Source organism: Leptonotus elevatus, chromosome 18 (genome assembly GCF_054856555.1).
Source record: "Leptonotus elevatus isolate MCC_2025b chromosome 18, RoL_Lele_1.0, whole genome shotgun sequence".
Classification (NCBI taxonomy): domain Eukaryota; kingdom Metazoa; phylum Chordata; class Actinopteri; order Syngnathiformes; family Syngnathidae; genus Leptonotus; species Leptonotus elevatus.
In genome coordinates, this window is record NC_141256.1 from 13,425,772 (window position 1) to 13,447,685 (window position 21,914).

General features: G+C 37.4%; 1 protein-coding gene across 3 annotated transcripts; it reads left to right on the forward strand.

The window, feature by feature from the left end:
- The first annotated feature begins 2,159 nt into the window (after window positions 1-2,159).
- On the forward strand, window positions 2,160-21,481 carry esr2a (estrogen receptor 2a). Of its 3 annotated transcripts, XM_086061168.1 has the most exons (10): window positions 2,160-2,344; window positions 9,118-9,499; window positions 9,588-9,797; window positions 11,417-11,577; window positions 11,673-11,789; window positions 12,769-13,068; window positions 14,224-14,362; window positions 15,417-15,550; window positions 19,422-19,605; window positions 19,682-21,481. In XM_086061168.1, exons 2-10 carry the CDS (start codon window positions 9,357-9,359, stop codon window positions 19,908-19,910), a joined length of 1,617 nt encoding a protein of 538 aa, XP_085917294.1. In that variant the 5' UTR covers window positions 2,160-2,344; window positions 9,118-9,356; the 3' UTR covers window positions 19,911-21,481. The 3 variants fall into 3 exon arrangements, with proteins under 3 accessions (XP_085917294.1, XP_085917292.1, XP_085917293.1); XM_086061166.1 differs by having other exon boundaries at window positions 9,118-9,797; XM_086061167.1 differs by having other exon boundaries at window positions 9,118-9,797; window positions 11,426-11,577.
- The last annotated feature ends 433 nt before the right edge of the window (window positions 21,482-21,914 follow it).

Consider the following 21,914-nt stretch of genomic DNA (forward strand, 5'->3'; position numbering starts at 1 on the left):
TTTAATTGCCTGAAGTTTTAATTATCTTTTTTTAATCTATTTTTTTTAATGAAGGACTACAGAAATCAGTCACAGTTGATATGCTGAAATCAGAGGATTTGGACAGTTTTACATTTAAAAAAATGGCTCCAAATGATTACTTGATTATTATATATATATATATATATATATATATATAAAAGATTATTTAAAAAATTAGGGGTGTCAGGCCATTAAAACGACTCCACTAGTTAACTCACAATTAATCGCAATTTTTATATTTGTTCTAAATGTATAATTTTCATACTCTTGTTAAAAGTGGGAAAAAAAGTTAAACTAATAGAAATAGTTCAAACGGATTTTTGACGTCTATAGCCGTCAATGGCAGTGAATGAGTTAATGTCAACAAAAACAAAAGGTTGAGCATGATATCTTATAAAGTTAACTGAAATTAAGGAAGGGGAAACATGGTCTTAGACTAGCCAAGTCGATCACCAGACTCTAACCCAACAGAGCATGTATTTGACCTTTTCAAAGAGAAGACTGAAGGTCGAAACCCCCCAGAAACAAAAATAACTTAAAAAAAAAGCTGCGGCAGCTCTTAGGAAAGCACAAATACAACACAAAAAGAAATAATTCTCATTCACGTTGTCAACTTTCTAGTTTCGCATTAAATCGACCTAACATGCATTTTTTTGGGGGGGGGGGCGGAGGAATGAGGGAGGAAGCCGGCACATCCGGGACAACCCACGCAAGCAAACGCCACATAGGAACAAAGAACCTCAGAACTGAAAATCTGACTTTGCTTTCTTCTGTCACTCTTCATGTACTTTGTATTGTACACATCAGTCATTATAAACAGCAGCAAGGATTACGATGTTTACAGCAACACGCAGCACCTGGCCAAGTACACCTTATTTTATTGTTTTGTAAATATACAACCATCCATTTTCTATAGCGCCAGTTCTCATTAGGGTCGTGTGGGTGAGCTGGAGGCCAACCCAGCTGATATTGTGAGAAAAAAAAAGGTCAGTCACATGGTCAAATATGTGTCCAATGGATTAAAAAAAAATAATAATTTCTTCTGACAAAATGTTCAAAATAAAGAATCAAACTCATTCACTGCCATTGACGGCTATAGACGTCAAAAATTCATTAGAACTATTTCTATTAGTTAAAAACAAATTAATCAATTTTTGTTAACAAGAGTATGAAAACCTAGATTTTTTTTATTGTACATTTAGAACAGATATAAAATGTGTGATTAATTGTGAGTTAACTAGTGAAGTCATTCGATTAATTATGATTACAAATTTTAATCGCCTGAGGCACCAACATTTTAATAATTTTTTCCTTTTTTTTATTTTTTATTAATTCACTGCCATTGACTGCTATAAACGTAAAAAAATCTTTTAAACTATTTTCTATTAGTTTAAAAAAAAAATCCACTTTCGGTAACAAGAGTATGAAAACCTAGATTTTTTTTATCGCACATTTAGAACAGATATAAAAATTGTGATTAATCGTGAGTTAACTATTGAAATCATGCGATTAATTACAATAAAAAAATTAATCGCCTGTCGCCCCTAATTTTTAATCATCTTTTCTTTTTTTTAAATGAATTTATGGCAGTGAATGAGTTAATCGTATTATTACATATGTAGAACACATTCTTGCAAAATGCCAACGTTATTTATTACACGTAACAATTAAAAATGTTGGTCCATATTTTAGCAAGGATCATGATGGTTGAAACACATGGTTTGCTTCTTGTGAGCCACATAAAATGATGCGTGGGGGGGCATATTTGGCCTCCGAGCCTTGAGTTTGACAATAGTGAATTTGTGAGGCATCCAAACATGGCAATGGAGGACTGAATGCATTTTTTTTTTTTTTTTTGCAGCAGACTTTAATTGAGTTCAAAATAAATCATCTTTCACTGAGATACCAACAAAGAAACCTATTTAAGAAAGTAAGTTACTCAGACTTTTGCTAAGTGTTCTTTTTTCTAATGTTCAAAATGAATTCAAGCGAATAATACCCAATTCCAACATGGGTCGTGAGCAATGTATTGTTTATTCGCTGATGACAAAACCAGCACTTCACAAAACAAAAGCGACGGAACGACTTTATTTTGGAGGGACTAACCGGATCTTGCGCAATTTACTCTGCTGAGCTTGACCAGGTTCCAGTAGGTCGCCCTGGTTCGGAGCTGGATTCGCCACTTGCTCGTTTTCAACGCAATCTTTCGGCGAACTCGGTCCACTGGTCACTTTTATCCCAGGCTTGAGACATCGCCGAGTGACTTGTCGTGGCCACGCCGAGCCGCGACAACTTTGTGCGGCTGCCGCATCTGGCAGCGGAGGTGAGCGTTGTTCTTTTCATTCTCTATTTTTTTTTTTTTTTTATGTCCATTATTGTTGTTGCCTTCACGGGCACCACGCAGGGTCCAAGGTTCGATTATAGCCGGCGCATGTCAAACATTTTGTGCTCAAGCAACAAGTTGAAGGCCTGCGGCTGCGTGCGTGCGTGCGTGCTTCATCCGATTTCCCTTGAACGCCTCTGAATTGACTAGTCGGTTAAACAAACAGGTGACAGATAGTAGTCGCGCAAGAGAACAAGTTATAAGACTTTATGACGTGTTGTAGTTTTTTTGGAACCTTAATAATACTCTCCGCTCGGCACAAGGAGTGCCACATATTAACGTTGAACCGGCCTCCTCGATTCGGAACGAGTGTGGGGTCATAGATTTTAAACAAGCCTTATGAGAACATTTCAACAAGCACTTATCACCGCGTGTAAACAACAGTCTGCTATCACTCAAGCACGCAGAGGAGATAATTATTCTTATGTTTGTTCTTCTAGTTGCAACTGCAGCGACGCATGCAGATTTTCAATTAATTGATCACTCCCGTTTAGTTTCTTCGGCTTTTGCAAAAAAAAAAAAAAATAGTGACTAAATGATTTATGCGCAGGAAATTCGTCTCATGTGACTGACAGCTCGGCTGATACAAATGTTAAATGTTATTGCTTATCTAGTTGGCTACGTTTTTAAATAAATGATTTATCGCCGTCATTTATAGCATTAGTAGCAAAGTACAATGAATCGTCATCAAATTGAAAGTCACGCTAATCAACAGATTTCAAAATAAAAGCATATATATATATATATATATAGATATATATGCTTTTATATATATATTATGGATACAATTTCAAGATTACACAAATATTAACAAGTAAGACGCAGGCGGTTTAATTCGTCTCTTTATTAAAATCCCCACTTTTGACTCCCACCGGCTGGCACGGGCGGGGCGCCCCCCCCCCCCCCCCCCCCCCACTGCACACCCCAGTGGGGAAGGTGCAGCTCGTCGGTGCACAGCCGTTTCATATCCGCGATATTAAGGAGGCGGGGAGGTTTTATTTGGGAGGGGATGGATGGGAAACGGCAGCGACCTTGAGCTTTTTGTGTTCAAAGCAAAGCAGGGACTTGTCTTTCGTGGCTGGGAAAAGTTGTGTCATTTTATAGTCTGACCTTTTTGGGCTCATGGTGGGAGTGTGCGCCAATGTGAAACATCTTTAAATGTAATTAATGTAGCTTTACAGGTGCTCGAGATTTATTATCTTTCATTTAAAAACAACTTTGGAATGAAGAGTGGCGGAGCAAACTCGCTGCTTTCGCTACTAGCAAAATTTTTGTTAGTAAAAAAGAGACAAGAGGGGAGGCAACTTGAAAGTCAAGGCCAAAGCTTCCAACGAGGGCGGGTAAAGCGTCCACATCTGCGTTTACCCCCAAATGGCAATTTAAGAAGCACAGTTTTTTTATTTTTTTTATTTTGTTGTTCTCCTCGCGTGACTCATCTGATTTAGTAGTCACTTAGTTGGATGCAGACTTGACTTTATTGCAAACTTAATGGCTCACGACCATGTTGTTTTTATATAGTTTGCGCACGATATCGTCAATCAGGGTGAAAAGCCCGGTTGTTGAGTTACTGTAATTGCTTCTGGTGAGTCATACTCGTGTTGGTTAAATTAGTTAAGTGTAAGTCGGAGTTATTAACTCATTCACTGCCATTGACGGCTATAGACGTCAAAAATTCATTTGAACTATTTCTATTAGTTTTATACTTTTGTTAATAAGAGTATGACCCCAGCCCAAAAAAACATATTGTACATTTAGAACAGATATAAAATTTGTGATTAATCGTGAGTTAATTATTGAAGTCATGTGATTAATTATAATTGAAAAAAAATTAATCACTTTGCGATAATAAAAAAAAAAGATTATTAAAAATGATGGGCGTCAGGCGATTAAATGTTTTTATTGTAATTAATCGCATGACTTCACTAGCTAACTCACGATTAATCACAAATTTTACATGTGTTCTAAATGTACAATAAAAAAATTCGAGGTTTTCACACTCTTGTTAATAAAAGGGGGAAAACATTTTAAACTAATAGAAATAGTTCAAATGAATTTTTGACGTCTATAGCCGTCAATGGCAGTGAATGAGTTCAACTTCAGACCGAGTGTATGTCCACTTTTCTTGAGCTGGTTTAGAATAGCGATAGACCGATTGTCGTCCGGTAAGATTATCGGTGCAGCTTTTTAAAATTTTTATGGATTTATTTTGATTATTGCTCGATAAGAAAGCAATCAAAAATTTCATTTTATTTTTTTGCCACTGCATCAGAGGAAAACATTGGGAACTTTCAGCCCCGTTTTGATTTGATTTGAACTGAAAGCAAAAATTTGTGGAAGACTAAAATTTCTGTTATATTGGCTACTAATAACCTGTATCGGTATCAGCTCTGGAAGAAAAACAAAAACAAATCGGTCTATCCTAGTTACTGGCGAGACTTGATAAACTCCAAGGTGACTGAGGTAAAGGTCACCTGCAGTCAACACACTGTATTGGACTCACTTCTATCTGTTTGCCATAATTGGATCATTTTCAAAGTAAACGTTGAGCCAATGAACTCAAACGAACACAGAATCGCTCATATGAAACGATCGTTTTTAGGATGCGTTCACACAAAATGAAAAAGCGTTTTATTTTATTTTTTTGCGCTTTTGAAAGACGCAGACATGTTAGTCTGTTTTTTACCATTATCCTTTGTTTACAATACACGGCACATTTGGTGTGCTGGCTTCTGTTTTGAGCGCGTGATTCCGTAGGAGTTAATGAAAAATCAACAATTATTAAGTTGTAACCTGTTAAAAAAAATTTGGGGGGGATTTGCATATGACTCATATCAGATATCACTCCGCTTACATGTATGTATAGGACACAAGTCTTAAAACTGCTTCGCACCAATGCAGAAATGGAATCGTGATAAATAATTACTAACACAATACATAAAATAGCATCGCAACGTTCATTCTCTGCTTTCTGATGGTTAATTTTTTATTTTTTTTTAAAAGACAAATTGGGCAAAATATGTGTAATACGAATTCACGTGTACAACGGAACGTATGGTGTACCACAGGGTTCAATTCCGGAGACCCTGCTGTTTTCATTGTATCCACTGACTCTGCTCTCTAAAAACAGTTGGGTCAAAAGTGACCCAATTATGGATCATAAATGGACCGGGTCTACTTTCTGGGTTAATTTGACCCCCCAACTTTCTGGGTTGTTTTACACCCAAACAAAACAAAAGTTGAGGATGGGTCTATTTTGTTTTTGTTTTTAGAGTGTGGGTTCCATCTAAAGAAAATAGGTTTGTTTTAAAGTGCTCTATAAATTTGGTGGTTTAGTCAGCGTCCTAACATCGTGACTTGCAATGCCAAGTGTTGTCCCAACACAGCTAGCTTGCTAGCTAGCAAAACTAAAGGAACGTAAGTAGACGTGTGTGGATGAACATTTCCTGTTAGCCAACACGCCCCTGGTCAAAGGTAAAAAAATAAAATAAAAAGTTCCGGTACATAAAGTCCTTCTCAGCGCAGTTCTGTTCAAACTTCGGAGATTATTGTTGGAAACCACCCCCCAAAAATTTGTAATTGTATTTGGCACCAAAACCTGAGAGCGGTTAAAACGTGTTTGATTTTGACTAAGTGTTCCTTACTACTAATCAGTGATCACTTCGCAGGGTCACCGCGATCCGGGAACGCTCTCCCGTCGAATCCCCGCGTCAATAGATTATAGATACAAACATTTGACCGAATGTTGATACCAACATGGTGTGAAGTTCAAAAAGATGGATCACTCCTTAGTACATGGTTAACCTTCCGTCGCGTCGGACGACGCTGACAATAAATGAAAGCCAAAAAGAAGCAAAGAATGTTCTCCAACCGGGAGTGAAGATGAGACAGCTGCCACCCAGGAATGATTAACTCCGCTGGGGTTTGCTGTATCAGATGTTGTAAAAGCAAACGGACATGTCCTTTACTTTACTTTCCCGCGATCTGCTGTTGCGTATTGCTGTGGCACGTGCGTGTCTAAAGTACGGGATTAATTAGATTTCCTTGTCTGGCTAACGGCGTCAAATATGCAAAATAGCAGGCAAATTGAGAGGGCGGGCGGGCTTCGATGACTTTTTGACCTTTAACAACTGGAACTTTGCCGAGATCGCATGAGGCTTTCGAATGGATTTGTGCTCCATTGACTTGTTCACTGCCATTGACGGCGATAGACGTCAAAAATTCATTTGAACTATTTCTGCGAGTTAGATTTTTTTTTTCCACTTTTGTTAACAAGAGTATGAAAACCTTTTTTTTTTTTATTGTATTAGAACAGATATAAAATGTTTGATTAATCGTGAGATAACTAGTGAAGTCATGCGATTAATTACGGTTAAAAATGGTAATCGCCTGGCTCCCTTAATTTTTAATAATCTTTACTTAAAAAATAAAAGAAAAAAAAATATTAAAAATTAAACCAACATTTTTTTTTTTTTTTGGGGCATCAGGCGATTAAAAATTGTAATTGTAATTAATAAAATGACTATTAATCACAACTTTTATATCTGTTCTAAATGTACCCCAAAAAATCATACTCTTGTTAACAAAAAATGGAAAAAAAAAGTTTAACTAATAGAAATAGTTCAAATGAATTTTGACAGTCTAGAGCCGTCAATGGCAGTGAATGAGTATTAAAGTATGACGTGAAAATTCTAATTCGATAATTGTAAATATAAACTAAAAAGATTCTGAAATGTCTTAAAGTGCAATAGGTCAGGCCTTGCGTAAATGTAAGAAAATACTTTTAAATTCATGTAAAATTGATGGTTTTATGAATCGGTATTGGGCTGGAAAAGGAAAATTGATTCAATGTTAATTATTCAATTTTTTAAAAGCAAAGAAATAAAAGTCGTAAAAAAAAAAATGACTACATGCAAAATAAAAAATAAAAAACATGCGGCATAACAACTAAACGCAGCTTCACCATGTTTACTTGGAACTCTGCTCCACTATTTGATCCACTAGAATTCTAGAATCGTGCTGAGAGAAACTAGGGCAGTAAGGTGAACTAGTAGTTATTTATTATTATTTTTAGAAAATGATGGGAGATAATACGGAAAAGCTCAGCACAGCAGAATAGCTTTTGGGCGTTTGTATGTACTGTATAGTGTATTTGGGGGGGAAAAAAACCAAGCAATTTCCATGAGAAGTTGTAAAGAAGGTCAAGGAGGACCCCATTAAATCCGGTCTGGAGACTGTCTCGGTGTATTTAATGGAAAATGAAACGCTGGTTTATCGTCTTATTCACTGTAAAAAAAAGAAAACAAAGTGGTTACGCTTTGGAATCCATTTTCTTACTTTCAAGTCTCTCTCCTCACATCAAGCCAAGAAAAAGGATTTATTTAACAAAGAAAAACCTGATGTACAAGGAAAGGTCAGAGCTGCAGAGGAGTTTATACAAATAAGGTGCAGTTTTTTGCACTGAATGTAATCAACAATGGTAAGACATTGAGAAATGTGCGGTTGATATTTGACAGCGTGTGCAAATATTGTTTACAGTATGTTTGCAGTCCAACAGGGCACTGAGAGTATAAAATGTCTTTACTTGTCCGTTTGGGACATATCCGATAGGTCAACTTTGATGCGGCATCATCAGAGCTGGACGGCCATCTTGCATAATCTTTTTTTTTCTTCTTTTTTTGGGGGGGGGGGGGGGGTAGTCCTGGACGTCATTATGTTCCGCCATAAGGTCAGACGATTAAATGTTTTAATCGTAATTAATCACGTGACTTTAGTAGTTAACTCACGATTAATCGCAAATGTAACTCATTCACTGCCATTGACGGCTATAGACGTCAAAAATCCGTTTGAACTATTTTTATTAGTTGAACAGTTTTTTTCCCCACTTTTGTTAACAAGAGTATGAAAACCTAGAATTTTTTTTAATTGTACATTTAGAACAGATATAAAATTTGTGATTAATCATGAGTTAACTATTAGTCATGTGATTAATTACAATTAAAAATTGTAATCGCCTGCCGCCCTTAATTTTTAACAATCTTTTCTTTAAAAAAAAAAGCTTATAAAAAAATGTCTAGGTTTTCATACTCTTGTTAACAAAAGTGGAAAAAAATGGTAAACTAATAAAAATAGTTCAAATGAATTTTTGACGTTTACAGGCGTCAATGGCAGTGAATGAGTTAATATCTGTTCTAAATGTACAATAACAGTTTTTATACTCTTGTAAACATAAAAGTGGACAAAAATGTTCAACTAATAGAAATATGTCTGCATCTTTTAGTCATTGAAACATTAATTTCATAATAATTCATAAAATTTAGTTCAAATTGAAAATCTATACTGTAGTATAAAAAACGTTTGATATTGTTTTGTTTTTTGAGGGGTTTTTTTTGCCACTAGATGGCATAATTACATTTGTAAGACATTGGTGACAGCTCAGTGCATTTTTCATTTCATATTATATAATCTTGAACATGAAGTAACACATTTTTAAAATTGACCCTCATCTCTACAAATGTATGCATTATTATTTATCATTGCAAAATTTTGACGTGGACGTGTCTGGAACTGGAATTCCCCCAATACAGGTTTTCCAAGTAAGGGGCGGTCATTAATCGCGTGTTAAAAAAAATGAGTGGCGTTCTTTCAATCAACTCAAAATGAACGCACCGATTTTGACACTCCTATTCAAAACCAATCATTTGTTTTCCTTGCAGGGATGATGTCCCGCTTTCCTCAGTGACTCTTCACGGGCCGCTCTAAGGACAGACGTCAAAAATTCCCGGATATTTTGGAATATCAAGCCAAGCTTCTCAACATCTTCACAATGTATGGGATGCATCCTAACACTTAAGACGAAGCGGGTCACAGTGGCCTAACGGGATTTGATTTTACGCAGTAGAAAAAAAGAAAAAAAGAAAAGCGTATTGTTGAAAACCCGTATTTATTATCCTACATGGATGATGTAAGACTTCAAACCTTAGAGAGACATCCTCGTAGTCGCGATGGCCAGTCTGCCCCTCCTCCAACTCCAGGAGGTGGATTCCAGTCGAGTGGGCTGTCGCGTCCTGTCCCCCATCCACAACGCCTCCTCCCCGGGTCTGTCCCTCGAACCCAGCCAGCCCATCTGTATCCCCTCCCCTTACACCGACCTCAGCCATGACTTTACCGCCATCCCTTTCTACAGTCCAACTATCTTCTACGCCGGCCCGGGACTTTCAGACTGCTCACCCGTGCACCAGTCCCTAAGGCCCTCCTTATTCTGGCCCGGCCACGGCCACGGCCACATGGGCCCGCCCGGAGCGCTGCACCCCTCCCAGGCACGCCCACAGCAGAGCCAGCCTGTCCCGAGTCCGTGGGCGGAGCTTTCACCGGGGGCCTGTGAGTTAACTAACAGGTAGGACTCAACGTTTGCTTGTTGGACTTTTTACCCTTTGCTGCTGTGTTTCTCGAAGGCGGACATTTTGAATATCGGCCTCGCAAATTTTTTTTTAGTAATTGAGTCATTTGACGGCCAAACAATATTACTATTAAGAGTGAGTGATACATTTGTGTTGAGGTAATTTTCTGCCACTAGGTGGCACTGGTGTTTCATGTTGAACATTGGTGACAGAAGTAGTACGTTTTTCTTTTCAAATTCAGAGCAATTGGTATTTGGAACATGAAGCATGGAAACTCATGGCCATAAATTACAACTAGTCACCACAAATACATAAATATTTTAACTAGAGTTGTCAAGATTAGTGCAGTCATTTGGAGTTAATTTAAAGTGAATTTAAATCCATAAATTTTTTTAACGTGCGATTAATGACCGCCCCTTACTTGGAAAGCTTGTACTGGGGAAATTCCAGTCGCAACGCAGCAGACACGCCCACGTCAAGATTTAGCAGTAATAAATTCAATAATGCAGATATTTGTGGAGATTGGGGTCAAGTTGTATTTTACAAATATAAAAATGTGCAGAATTTCACGAGTAGCTCTTAATATGAAAAGGAAAATGCACTGAGCTGTCACCAATGTCTTACAAATGCAATTATGCCATCTAGTGGCAGAAAAATGACCAACACAAATCAATATTACAATAATTTAGTTTTAACTCAATTTTATGAATTATTATGAAATGACTTTATCAATGACTAAGAGTATGAAAACGTATTTAATTGTACATTTTATTGTACATTTAGAACAGATAAAAAAATAATTGTTAACTATTGAAGTCATGCGATTAATTACGGCAACAAATTTAAATAGGTTGATACCCCTAATACACGTATACGTGTATATGTGTTTATAGATACACACATAATTAAAAAAAAGACCAACACAAATCAATATCACATAGATCTTTTTTATTTTAACTCAAGTTTATGAATTATGAAATGACTAAAAGATGCAGCCATATTTCCATTAGTTTAACATTTTTTTCCTACTTTTCTGCAAACTTAGTAACAAAATATTTTAGAACAAATATAAAATTTGCGATTAATCATGAGTTTTTTCCATTTTTGTTAACAAAAGTATGAAAACCTAGATCTAAAAAAAAAAAAATTACACTTTTTTTTATTTTTACGAAAAGATTATTAAAAATTAGGGGCGTCAGGCGATTAAATTTTTTAAACATAATTAATCGCATGACTTCACTAGTTAACTCACGATTAATCCCAATTTTTATATCTGTTTTAATACAATAAAAAAATTATAGGTTTTCAAACTCTTGTTAACAAAAGTGGAAACAAATGTTAAACTAATAAAAATAGTTCAAATTAATTTTTGACGTCTATAGCCGTCAATGGCATTGAATGAGTTAAAAAAAAAATTTGTCTGACACATTCATTTATTTTTGGGGGGCCTATAAAGCTCCGGAAGAAACCCTGGATGACTTTATTATGTTTGCAAAATGAGTCTCATTCACAGGATTTTGCGATACATATTTTTGCGTGGTTGCCACTTCCAACCAAATTAGCATGTCTAGCATACCCCGGCTCTAAAATGTTTACTGATACGCCTGCTTGTTAGCAAGCGCAGGCGTTCCCAGGAGAGCGAGGAGGCTGTGGTGTCATCCGGCGGGAAAGCAGACCTCCACTTCTGTGCCGTTTGCCAGGATTATGCCTCCGGCTACCATTATGGCGTCTGGTCTTGCGAAGGCTGTAAGGCCTTCTTCAAGAGGAGCATTCAAGGCGAGGCTCCGTAAACGTCACGTCCTGATTTGAGCTCATTTGTCCTCGCTTGGCTTCATCTCTGATTTTCGTCTGTCCCGTCGTCTTTGATTCAGGCCACAATGACTACATCTGCCCGGCGACCAATCAGTGCACCATAGACAAGAACCGTCGTAAGAGTTGTCAGGCGTGCCGCCTTCGCAAGTGCTATGAAGCGGGCATGACCAAATGTGGTGAGTCATGTTTCGAAGGCGGTCTTCGGTTTACCCACGGCCCGCCGTAAGACTTTAGGTTTGTACAGCGTTGCATAAAAAAATTAATATATATTAAAATTTTTGACATTTGTCCATCAAAAGTCAGATAGCTTAATGCTAACATATAATATAAGCGCTAACATCACACCAAAATATTTCAGTAGTTATAACCAGTGTTGGACAGTAACTAGTTACTAGTAATGAATTACTGTAACTTAGTTACTTTTTACAATAACTAATACTCTTAACGCATTACTTTTTTTTTTTAAATACAGTAACTCTATATTTTAACTTTACATAATTTTTTACATTTATCTTTCAAAAGTCAGATAGCTTAATGCTAACATATAATATAAGCGCTAACATCACACCAAAATATTTCAGTAGTTATAACCAGTGTTGGACAGTAACTAGTTACTAGTAATGAATTACTGTAACTTAGTTACTTTTTACAATAACTAATACTCTTAACGCATTACTTTTTTTTTTTAAATACAGTAACTCTATATTTTAACTTTACATAATTTTTTACATTTATCTTTCAAAAGTCAGATAGCTTAATGCTAACATATAATGCAAAATATCACAGACGGGCTAATGGAAGTTAGCACAAATATTGCGGTAATTACACGGCGATATAGCGGAAGCGCTAACTTCACACCACAAGATTGCAATCGTTATGACCAGTGTTGGACAGTAACTAGTTACTAGTAATGAATTACTGTAACTTAGTTGCTTTTTACAATAACGGATTGCTTTTTTTTAAGTTACAATAGGTTAGTCAGTTACCTGATTAATTATTTTTAATTTCATAATTTAATCGTGCAACACTCGTTCAGAATCAAATAATGAATGGATGTCTGCTGTGTACTGTACTACTTCCTGTTCCTTTTTTTTAAATTATTTTTTTAACAAGCATTTAACATTTATTTCTTCCATCTTTCTTTCGCTGCCTCAGGCATGCGCAAGGAGCGTGGAAGCTACCGGAACCAGCAGAGGCGGCGAGTGAGTTTGTCCTCCCACAGCAAGACCCACGGGGCAAAGGCCCTAACGGAACCAGCGGCCCTCTCCGAGCTCCACCCGCCGGCGTTGAGCCCGGAGCAGCTAATACAGCGAATAATGGAGGCGGAGCCGCCCGAGATCTACCTGATGAAGGATATGAGGAGACCGGTTACCGAAGCCAACGTCATGATGTCTCTGACCAACCTCGCTGATAAGGAGCTGGTTCACATGATCAGCTGGGCCAAGAAGATCCCAGGTTGGTGGACCTGGATCTGTCTGGTAACAATATTACACACGTTTTTTCGATCAGGGATTGGCCGACTGATGCGTTTATAAGCTTTTTTGAAGATTATTTTTGATCATTATTTTTCCAGAATCTTTTTTGTTGTTGTTACTCAAATATATTTTTTAAAAACACGAATAAACATTCAATAATTCGTTCTCTGTAGAAAAAAATTATAAATGATAAATAATCCTGGAAAATTTTGAAAATCTAAAACATGAAAAAAAAAGTTAAATGTATTTTTTTTTTTTTTTGAAAAATCCACAATTATTGTCTTTAAAAATATATATTTTTACAAACCCAAATAATATTTTTTTTTAAAACACTGATAAACATTCAATATTTGGTTCTCTGTGGGAAAAAAGGGCGGGGGTGGGGGGGTGGCTAAATAATCCTGGAAAATTGTGAAAATCCAAAACATGAAAAAAAAGTAACATTTGTTTATTTTTTGAAAAATCCACAATTACAGTTTTTTTTAAATGTATTTAAAAAAAATTTTTTTTTACAAACAAATAAAAAAAAAATTTTAAACGCTGATGATCATTCAATATTTCGTTCTCTGTGACAAAGAAGGGGGAAAAAAAGAGAAATAATCCTGGAAAAATGTAAAAATTCAAAACATGGGGAAAAAAAACACAGTTAATGAATTTATTTATTTTTTAAAAAATCCACAATTACTGTCATTCATTCTATTTCCATGGCAAAATACACCACGCTAATTTAGTTAAGAAACTAAATATGCATGCTAATCAGCACGAGGGGCGCCGCTTTATGGAGTGCCGTTCAGAATCTGCCACATCCAATATGGCAGACATGCTGATGCGTTCATCAGCAGGCCAACTTCAGACATCCACGGCTTTGATTTGTTTACATTTAGCGAACAAGTTAGCGCCGCCGTTAGCACAACTAGCTAACGTGCTAGTTTGTCTTCTGCGCATGCTATGTTCTCTTTAGATACTTGTACATCTTTAGATATAAAAAATAACAGTTAAAAATACCAAAAAATCACCCTTCTCACTGTAGTAGTTTGCTAGCAAACGGCAGGTAAAAAAAAGAAAAAGAAAAAGAAGTTGCCATAAGATTTTTGACATGTCAGCGCTAAGCATTGCTACACTGTAACCTCTTCAGGGTTTGTGGAGCTGAGTCTTCTGGACCAAGTGCACCTGTTGGAGTGCTGCTGGCTGGAGGTGCTAATGATAGGACTGATGTGGAGGTCGGTCAACCACCCGGGGAAACTCATCTTCTCGCCTGACCTCAGTCTGAGCAGGTATTCATTTTTCATATGAATAGAATTGTCAGGTTTGTGATTCCAAGCGTTATCACGATTCTGTGATCGGCTTCAATTTGTTTCACAAGCAATATCGTATCGTTTGGCAACAGAGATTTTTGTATGTAAGTGCGGCTGGTGGCTTGAGGGTTGGAATATAAATAAACAAAATGAAGTTAAAGGGCAAAGAGAAGAATTAATGATTAATTCAGGGTTGGTTAATACAGCTTAGCAACAAGATAACATCTGATGTTTATTGTGATACAGATGAATTTATTGCTTTTGTTTTTGAGGTGTAAAAAAAATAAATATATTTGTCAAGTAATCGATTACCATCAAATTAATCGACAACCATATTAGTAATCGAGTAATCGTTTTGAGACATTTTTATCTTAAAATTGTCCAAATCCTCTGATTTCACCCTCTCAACAGTAATTATTCTCTCTATTCTGTAGTCATTCATCTGCTTTTATTTTGGAAAACAACGACCACACCAGTAACTGAATCTCCTTCATATGATGAGCACAATGATTTAGTTTTTTTTTTTTAATCACTGAAAGATGCTAAATAAACAACAATAATTGGTAAATAAACAGTATCAGTTTTGTAATAGACTTTATTGCAAATGAAAAATGTTATCCGATTATTTGATTAATCGATTTTTATCATTAAACAATACCAAATAAACAACAATAATTGGTAAATAAACAGTACCAGTTTTGCAAATTAAAAATGTTATCCGATTATTCGATTAATCGATTCTAAAAAATATTTGATAGTGATGTTTTAGCTAAAAAAAAAAAATACACGTGACGAAGACCTTAAATAAATAATCGCATATTCAATCATAACCGCAATATTGAGAGCGGGAAAAAATTGCAATTAGATAATTTTTCAAACTTGTTCAGCCCACCCCGGAACGAGTGTTCACTCCAACTCCTCATTAACAACATAAGTGCGAATGCTTAACTTGCTCTGCATTCACTCGATTATCCTCCTCTCCGTTTTTGCGCGGCGCTTTATATGAATAACAACGCTTGTGTTTGCGTGGCAGAGAAGAGGGCAGCTGCGTCCAGGGCTTTGTGGAGATCTTCGACATGCTGGTAGCCGCCACGTCCCGGGTGCGAGAACTCAAGCTGCAGAGGGAGGAGTATGTCTGCCTCAAGGCCATGATCCTCCTTAACTCCAGTGAGTCAACACAAAGACAGACACACACACACACACACACACACGCGCACGCACGCACGCACACACACACTGCTGCCGTGTGTTCAGTCAGCCGTGCCCTCGCCGAATGTTTTTTGCGCCACGCGTTTGTCGGTGTCTTCCTTTGAGATGACTCCCGGCTAACAAATCTGAACAGACTCGGTGTTTTTTTTTTTTTTGCGGCATCTCCCCCAGCAGTGCTTTCATCATGTCCCATCATTTGTGTAATGGCCGTGAGTCAGAACCTAAAATGAATTCGCGTTAGCGAAGCTCTGCGGAGCATATGCGGCGCTATCCTCCCCCCCCCCCCCCAACAACAAAAAAATCTGATTTAATGAATACATCTGGGCCAATTTGGATGCCTCTTTCCGTTGAACCTTTGACGGAGGTCTTGGAGAATCAGCCCAGCAGACCAACAATGTAGGGCTGCTCGGAGCTGATTAAAAAAAAAAAAAAAAAGCTCGGAGGTAAATTGCTCATATTTTGAAGAGAGATAAGAGATTAAAAAAAAAAAAAAAAAGAGAAAGAAAGAAACCTTGTTGGAAAGAAGAAGGGGGTTTCTTCCATTGGGAGTGTTCATACTAGGCACGGGCCGATATTACATTCTGACGAGACGAGCAAAAATATATCATGGTATTAAAATTATTCATTTATATATATTTTTTTATTAATTAGTTAAAACTAATATTTGGGTAAATATAAACACCAGCTTTTCCCCTTTGAACACTTTTATTTTTAAATAAAATGTCGAATATTTTTGTACATTCTGACGATGACAAGCAAAAATATCATGTTTCTTAAAATTATTCATTTTTTTACTAATTAAAAAAAAATATTGGGGTAAATGAAAACACCAGCTTTTCTTTTATTTTGAATTAATATACAGAATATTTTGTACATTCTGACGATACGAGCAAAAATATCATGTTTCTTAAAATTATTCATTTTTTTATTCATTTAAAAAAATATATTTGGGTGAATATAAATGCCATCTTTTCCCCATTGAATTATTTTATTTTGAAATAAAATATAGAATATTTTGTACATTTTGACGTTACGAGCAAAAATATCATGGTATTAAAATTATTCATTTATTTTTATTCATTATTTAAAAAAAATATTTGGGTAAATATAAACACCATCTTTTCCCCATTGAATAATTTTATTTTGAAATAAAATAATATAATATTTTGTACATTCTGACGGTACTAGCAAAAATATCATGGTATTAAATTATTCATTTATTTTTATTTTTTAAATAAATTATTTTTAAATATATATTTGATTAAATAAAAACACCATATTTTCCCCGTTGAACACTTTTATTTTTAAATAAAATCTAGAATATTTTGTACATTCTGACGGTATGAGCAAAAATATCATGTTTCTTAAAATTATTCTTTTTTTTATTATTCTTTTTTAAATATTTGGGTAGATAAAAACATAATCTTTTCCCCATTTAACACTTTTATTTTGAAATAAAATATAGAATATTTTGTGCATTCTGACGTTATGAGCAAAAATAAAATAAATAAATTTCTTAAAATTATTCTAATTAAAAAATTTTTTTTTTAGATATTTGGGTAAATAAAAACACCCATCTTTTCCCCATTTTAAATAAAATATAGAATATTTTGTACATGAAGAAACGTGTACCATGTTAAGTTTAAGTAAATATGTCAATTACAGTGTCCCATCACTGGTGAGCTATTTTTAGAACAGATCCTAGGGCTACTCATGTTGTCCTTGGCGCTAATTAGTACATGCTGGCACCACAGAAGGCGTTTGGGTAACTGTAACAGATGTCTTTCATCTCACCTCCTTCACCCTTCTCTGATTGGCTGCAGATCTTTGCCCGACCCAGCTGATCATGTCATGGCCGCAAAAAAACCCAAAGTGGTTCATATGCAAATGAGCTATTCAAAATTATTCAAACACAGGCAAATAAAAGATTTATGTGGCTGTTTAATTTGCCGACCATTTTACATACAAACAATAAAAAGTCAATTTTCGATCATATGAACTCCAGCTCTCGAAAACCGAGACATTTATAGAACTTCTGAATGAAAAAGAGTTTTCAGTCAAGACTTTTTATGGAAAACGATATATCAAATGTCCAATTTTATTGGATTCGTGGTTTCGACATCTTATTTTACAAGCCCAGAGAAGTCATTAAACGGGCCGTTTTCACTTTGCACTTACTGTTTAATGTCTTTCGGTGCTTTTTCAAAAGAGGACAACTGCGCTTCCCTCCAGGTTGTGAACCATCATAAAAAAAAAATCTTTGATTTCAATCTTTGATCGAATAGTGCGTGAAACGCCGCTATTTTCTCTCCACTTGAATATTTGGAGCTCAAAGACGCCATTTGTGACTGAAGAGCCCCTGATGTGTTCAGCTGCCGAAAGCACGCAAGGGTTCCCGCAGGACTTTTACAAGACCAAAAACAGATGTTGGACATAAAAAAATACGATGATTTGAACCTGGAGAGAGACAAAGTAGTGAAAAAGTCTCCCGAAAAGAATCGAATGTTGCCGGTTTCAAAAATGTTTATTACACGCCAGTTGAAGTTAACTCAAGCAAAACCGATTAAAAAAAAAAAAAAAAAAAAAAAAAAAAACTGAAGAGAATTAAAATGACACGATACGTTTTTCTTTGTTTCCTGAACGTAGCTAGCACAAGGCTAACGCACGATGGGAAATGCTATTGGCATGCTAACAAAAATTAGCACGCTACTATTGTATTCATAAAAAAAAACTTATTTCAACCATATTCGCATCTATACGTTCTACCTACGCTGCTTTATTGACGAAACTCGATCGCGACTTTCTTCTTCTACTCCTTAAAGAAACCGAAATGGTGTATCTCAATGCGAGGAGCCACACTGCCCCTCAGTGGCCAAATTGCGTACAGCATGAACAAGCACAAACGCAGGGGCAATACACTAGTCCCGAAATAGACATTTTTTTCTTTTTAACCAATAACATAATTCATTTTGAATAACATCTAAAACAGAATTTTGAATGACAGATAGATAGAAGAAAAAAAATCAAGGTTATTTTATTTTCAGTGCTCGCGTTCGTTGCATTTGTCACCTGATCTGCTTGAATTCTTTCAAGGGATTTTTTTTTCTTCCATTTTGTGTCACTGTTCAAGTTCACAATAGTAGTTGTTGCACTCTAGTGATCAAGGTCAAATAGTCCGGCGCTCTATATTTAACCAGCAGTCCCCACATCTTATCAGCGATGTTGTTGTGGCGGACTTGAGAGTCACCTGTGCGAGTCCAACACGAGATGTGGCTCGCGGCAGAGGTGGCAAATCCGGGTCCAGAAAGTAAAAAAACCCTGCCACAGTTTGGCTCCCTAGCTTGCTTCCCGGGTGGTTTTTTTACCTGTTAAGGAGCAAGCTAGCCTGCCGCAGTTTGGCTTTAGCCCCAGGCGCTAGCTAGCTAGCTCCCTAGTTAGCTCCCCGGGTGCTTTTTTTACTTGCTAAGGGGCTAGCTAACCTGCCACAGTTTGGCTTTAGGCCCAGGTGTTAGCTAGCTAGCTCCCTAGTTAGCTCCCCGGGTGCTTTTTTTTTTTACCTGCTAGGGAGCTAGCTAGCCTGCCACCGTTTGGCTTTAGCCCCAAGTGCTCGTTAGCTAGCTCCCTAGCTAGCTCCCTAGCTAGCTCCCCGGGTGCTTGTTTACCTGCTTGGGAGCTAGCACGAGGGGCTAATGCCAAACTGTGGCAACTTTCTGGACCTACATTTGCCATCTCTGGCCAGCGACTGCGTCATACTTTCGTAATGATCTTGCAAACGGAGAAAGCATCCATTTGTGACCCCCTCCTCCCCACACGTGTCTTTTGTTTCCAGACATGTGCCTCGTCTCTTCCGAGGGCAGCGACGAGATGCAGAGTCGCTCGAAGCTGCTGCGCCTCCTCGACGCCGTCACCGACGCCCTGGTGTGGGCCATCGCCAAAACCGGCCTGACGTTCCGCCAGCAGTACACCCGCCTGGCCCACCTGCTCATGCTGCTCTCGCATATCCGCCATGTCAGGTAAGGGATCGAACACCTGAGATGACGGTGACAATAGGCGAAATCCTCATTTGCGTCTCACGTCTCCGACGCGTAGCAACAAGGGCATGGATCATCTCCACTGCATGAAAATGAAGAACATGGTGCCTTTGTACGACCTGCTGCTGGAGATGTTGGATGCCCACATGATGCACGGGTCCCGGCTGCCCACCAGGGGTTCGCAGCAGGAGGCCTCGGAGCCGGAGGAGGTTCCCGCCAAGCGCGAGGACGCCGCCGGCGCCTCCGCCGATCGCTGCACTGCCGTCAACGGAGGTGATGCCCAGTAGCCGCTTTTGAAAAAACGCGTCCACATGCAAATTATTTGTTTCACTTTGCCTGAAAGTTGTTAAAAAATTCATGATTTTCTTTGCACATCTTAAATAACAACTCATGTCATTCTTGCCTTACCCGCACCAAGGCCCATAAGTACCACTCGTCGTTGTGAGAAGATCATCTCGTTTCAGTAATGATATGAAGCTTGGAAGACAAAAAAAAAAACATTTTGTTGACCAAATTGGTCCACGCGGGTGCCATTTTGGAGATCCGTGTTCTCAATTTGATTCGATTTTTTTTCTTCTTGTTGCTCTGCTCTTTTCTGTTTACTGGTAAAGAACATACTAAGAGGACCCTCTTTTATTGAACGATGACAAAAATGTTCTTACAATATGCTGTATGCACCCCCGCGAGTATAAACATGGCATTTCTGCGATGTCGTTTTCAGTTGACAGTGACAAAATGGCCGCCCCCAGAGATTGGTAGTGCCTTAAATCCTAAATGGAAATGACACTGAATGACTCCAACATTTGCCTTAACTAATAATTCAGACAAGTTTACAATTTTCTACTTTAAAGTAGACGATCCATTTCTATGAGAGAAAAAAAAAATGGGACCAGATAAACAAAATGGAGGAAATGGTCATTTTCTTCTTTGGGGCTTGTATAAAAGCATGGATGTCGCTTCACGATGTAAGCCAATATGAAAAGTGCCTTAAAGCTGTAGGATTGTCCTTATGGCCAGCAGAGGGCGACCTCATTAATTGCAGTATAACTTTAAACTTTAAAAATCATTTGGCAAGTTGTGCGGCTCGGCCCGACAAACATCATTTTTTTCAGCTGAAACGAAACCACGAGGAAAAAATTCCAAATGAATTTACATCAAAACTTTTTGTCATTATCCAATTAAAAGCACACATCTCAAAAGGGTAGTAAAAAATACTTTTCATTGGACAACCGACAAAATTGGTCCCAGCGAGATCAAGTGGAAATCTTATATCAACTACAGTTTTTGTATCTAGTGCCAAATTTCCTTCAAATGTGGCTTTTTGTTGTTGTTGTTGTCAAGTTTATAACCACTACTGTACTTATGACAAAGTTGCACTTACCTGTTGGGAATTTTGATCGTGAGGGGGGGGGGAGAAAAAAAAAGCAACAATTTTTGTATCTTCTTGTAGCTATTGCTGTTGTACGCCTTGTTAAAAAATAATGAAATGTTTTGTGAGAAAAAAAAAAAAAAAGAAGGTTGAAAATATGTACCAGTTCAGCCTGTCTGCTTTGTGCTTTTTGAACATGAATTATGACTGCTTCATATCTGGACCGCCGTGCTTATTAAAGGAGCAACATTTAAAGTGAAAAAGACCGCCGGGCAACGTTTTCATCATGAATCATCTCGCAAACACACTCTTTGTTGTACCTGTAAGTGTCGAGGAGAGCGCCTCGTTCCGCTGCTTATTTGTCACAAAATGAGCCCAAGGTTACGCGGATCCTAGAAATGCTTATTCGTGTTCATAAATGTAAACATGTTTTTAAAATGCACATAGTACACTTAGACAATAAATGATTGTGTCGTTGGCGAAATGTGATTTCATTGTCGGCCTCCAAATTGACTTGGATCAAAAACGGTTGTGATTTCTTTATGATTGAAATCCCTTCATACCAGGTCGCGCAAAAAAAAAAGTGGTCGTACGAATATGTGTAATAGGAATTCATATGTACAACCAGAGGTGGCAAATCCAGGTCCAGAAAGTCAAAACCCTGCCACAGTTTGGCTTTAGCCCAGGAGCTAGCTAGCTAGCTAGCTAACATCAGAGGCTAAAGCCCTAGGTGGCAAATTCAGGTCCAGAAAGTAAAAACCCTGCCACAGTTTGGCTTTAGCGCCAGGAGCTAGTTAGCTAGCTAACATCAGGGGCTAAAGCCCCAGGTGGCAAATCCAGGTCCAGAAAGTAAAAACAATGCCAGTTTGGCTTAAACCCCTAATGTTAGCTAGCTAGCTCCCTAGCAAGTAAATGCGCAACC

Bases quoted from the DNA above. Each gene is read 5' to 3' on its own strand.
- esr2a (XM_086061166.1), top strand. From the start codon at position 9,406: ATGGCCAGTCTGCCCCTCCTCCAACTCCAGGAGGTGGATTCCAGTCGA. The intron at 11,578-11,672 runs GCGAGGCTCCGT...TCTTTGATTCAG, and splicing joins CTTCAAGAGGAGCATTCAAG to GCCACAATGACTACATCTGC. The intron at 13,069-14,223 runs GTTGGTGGACCT...TAACCTCTTCAG, and splicing joins CTGGGCCAAGAAGATCCCAG to GGTTTGTGGAGCTGAGTCTT.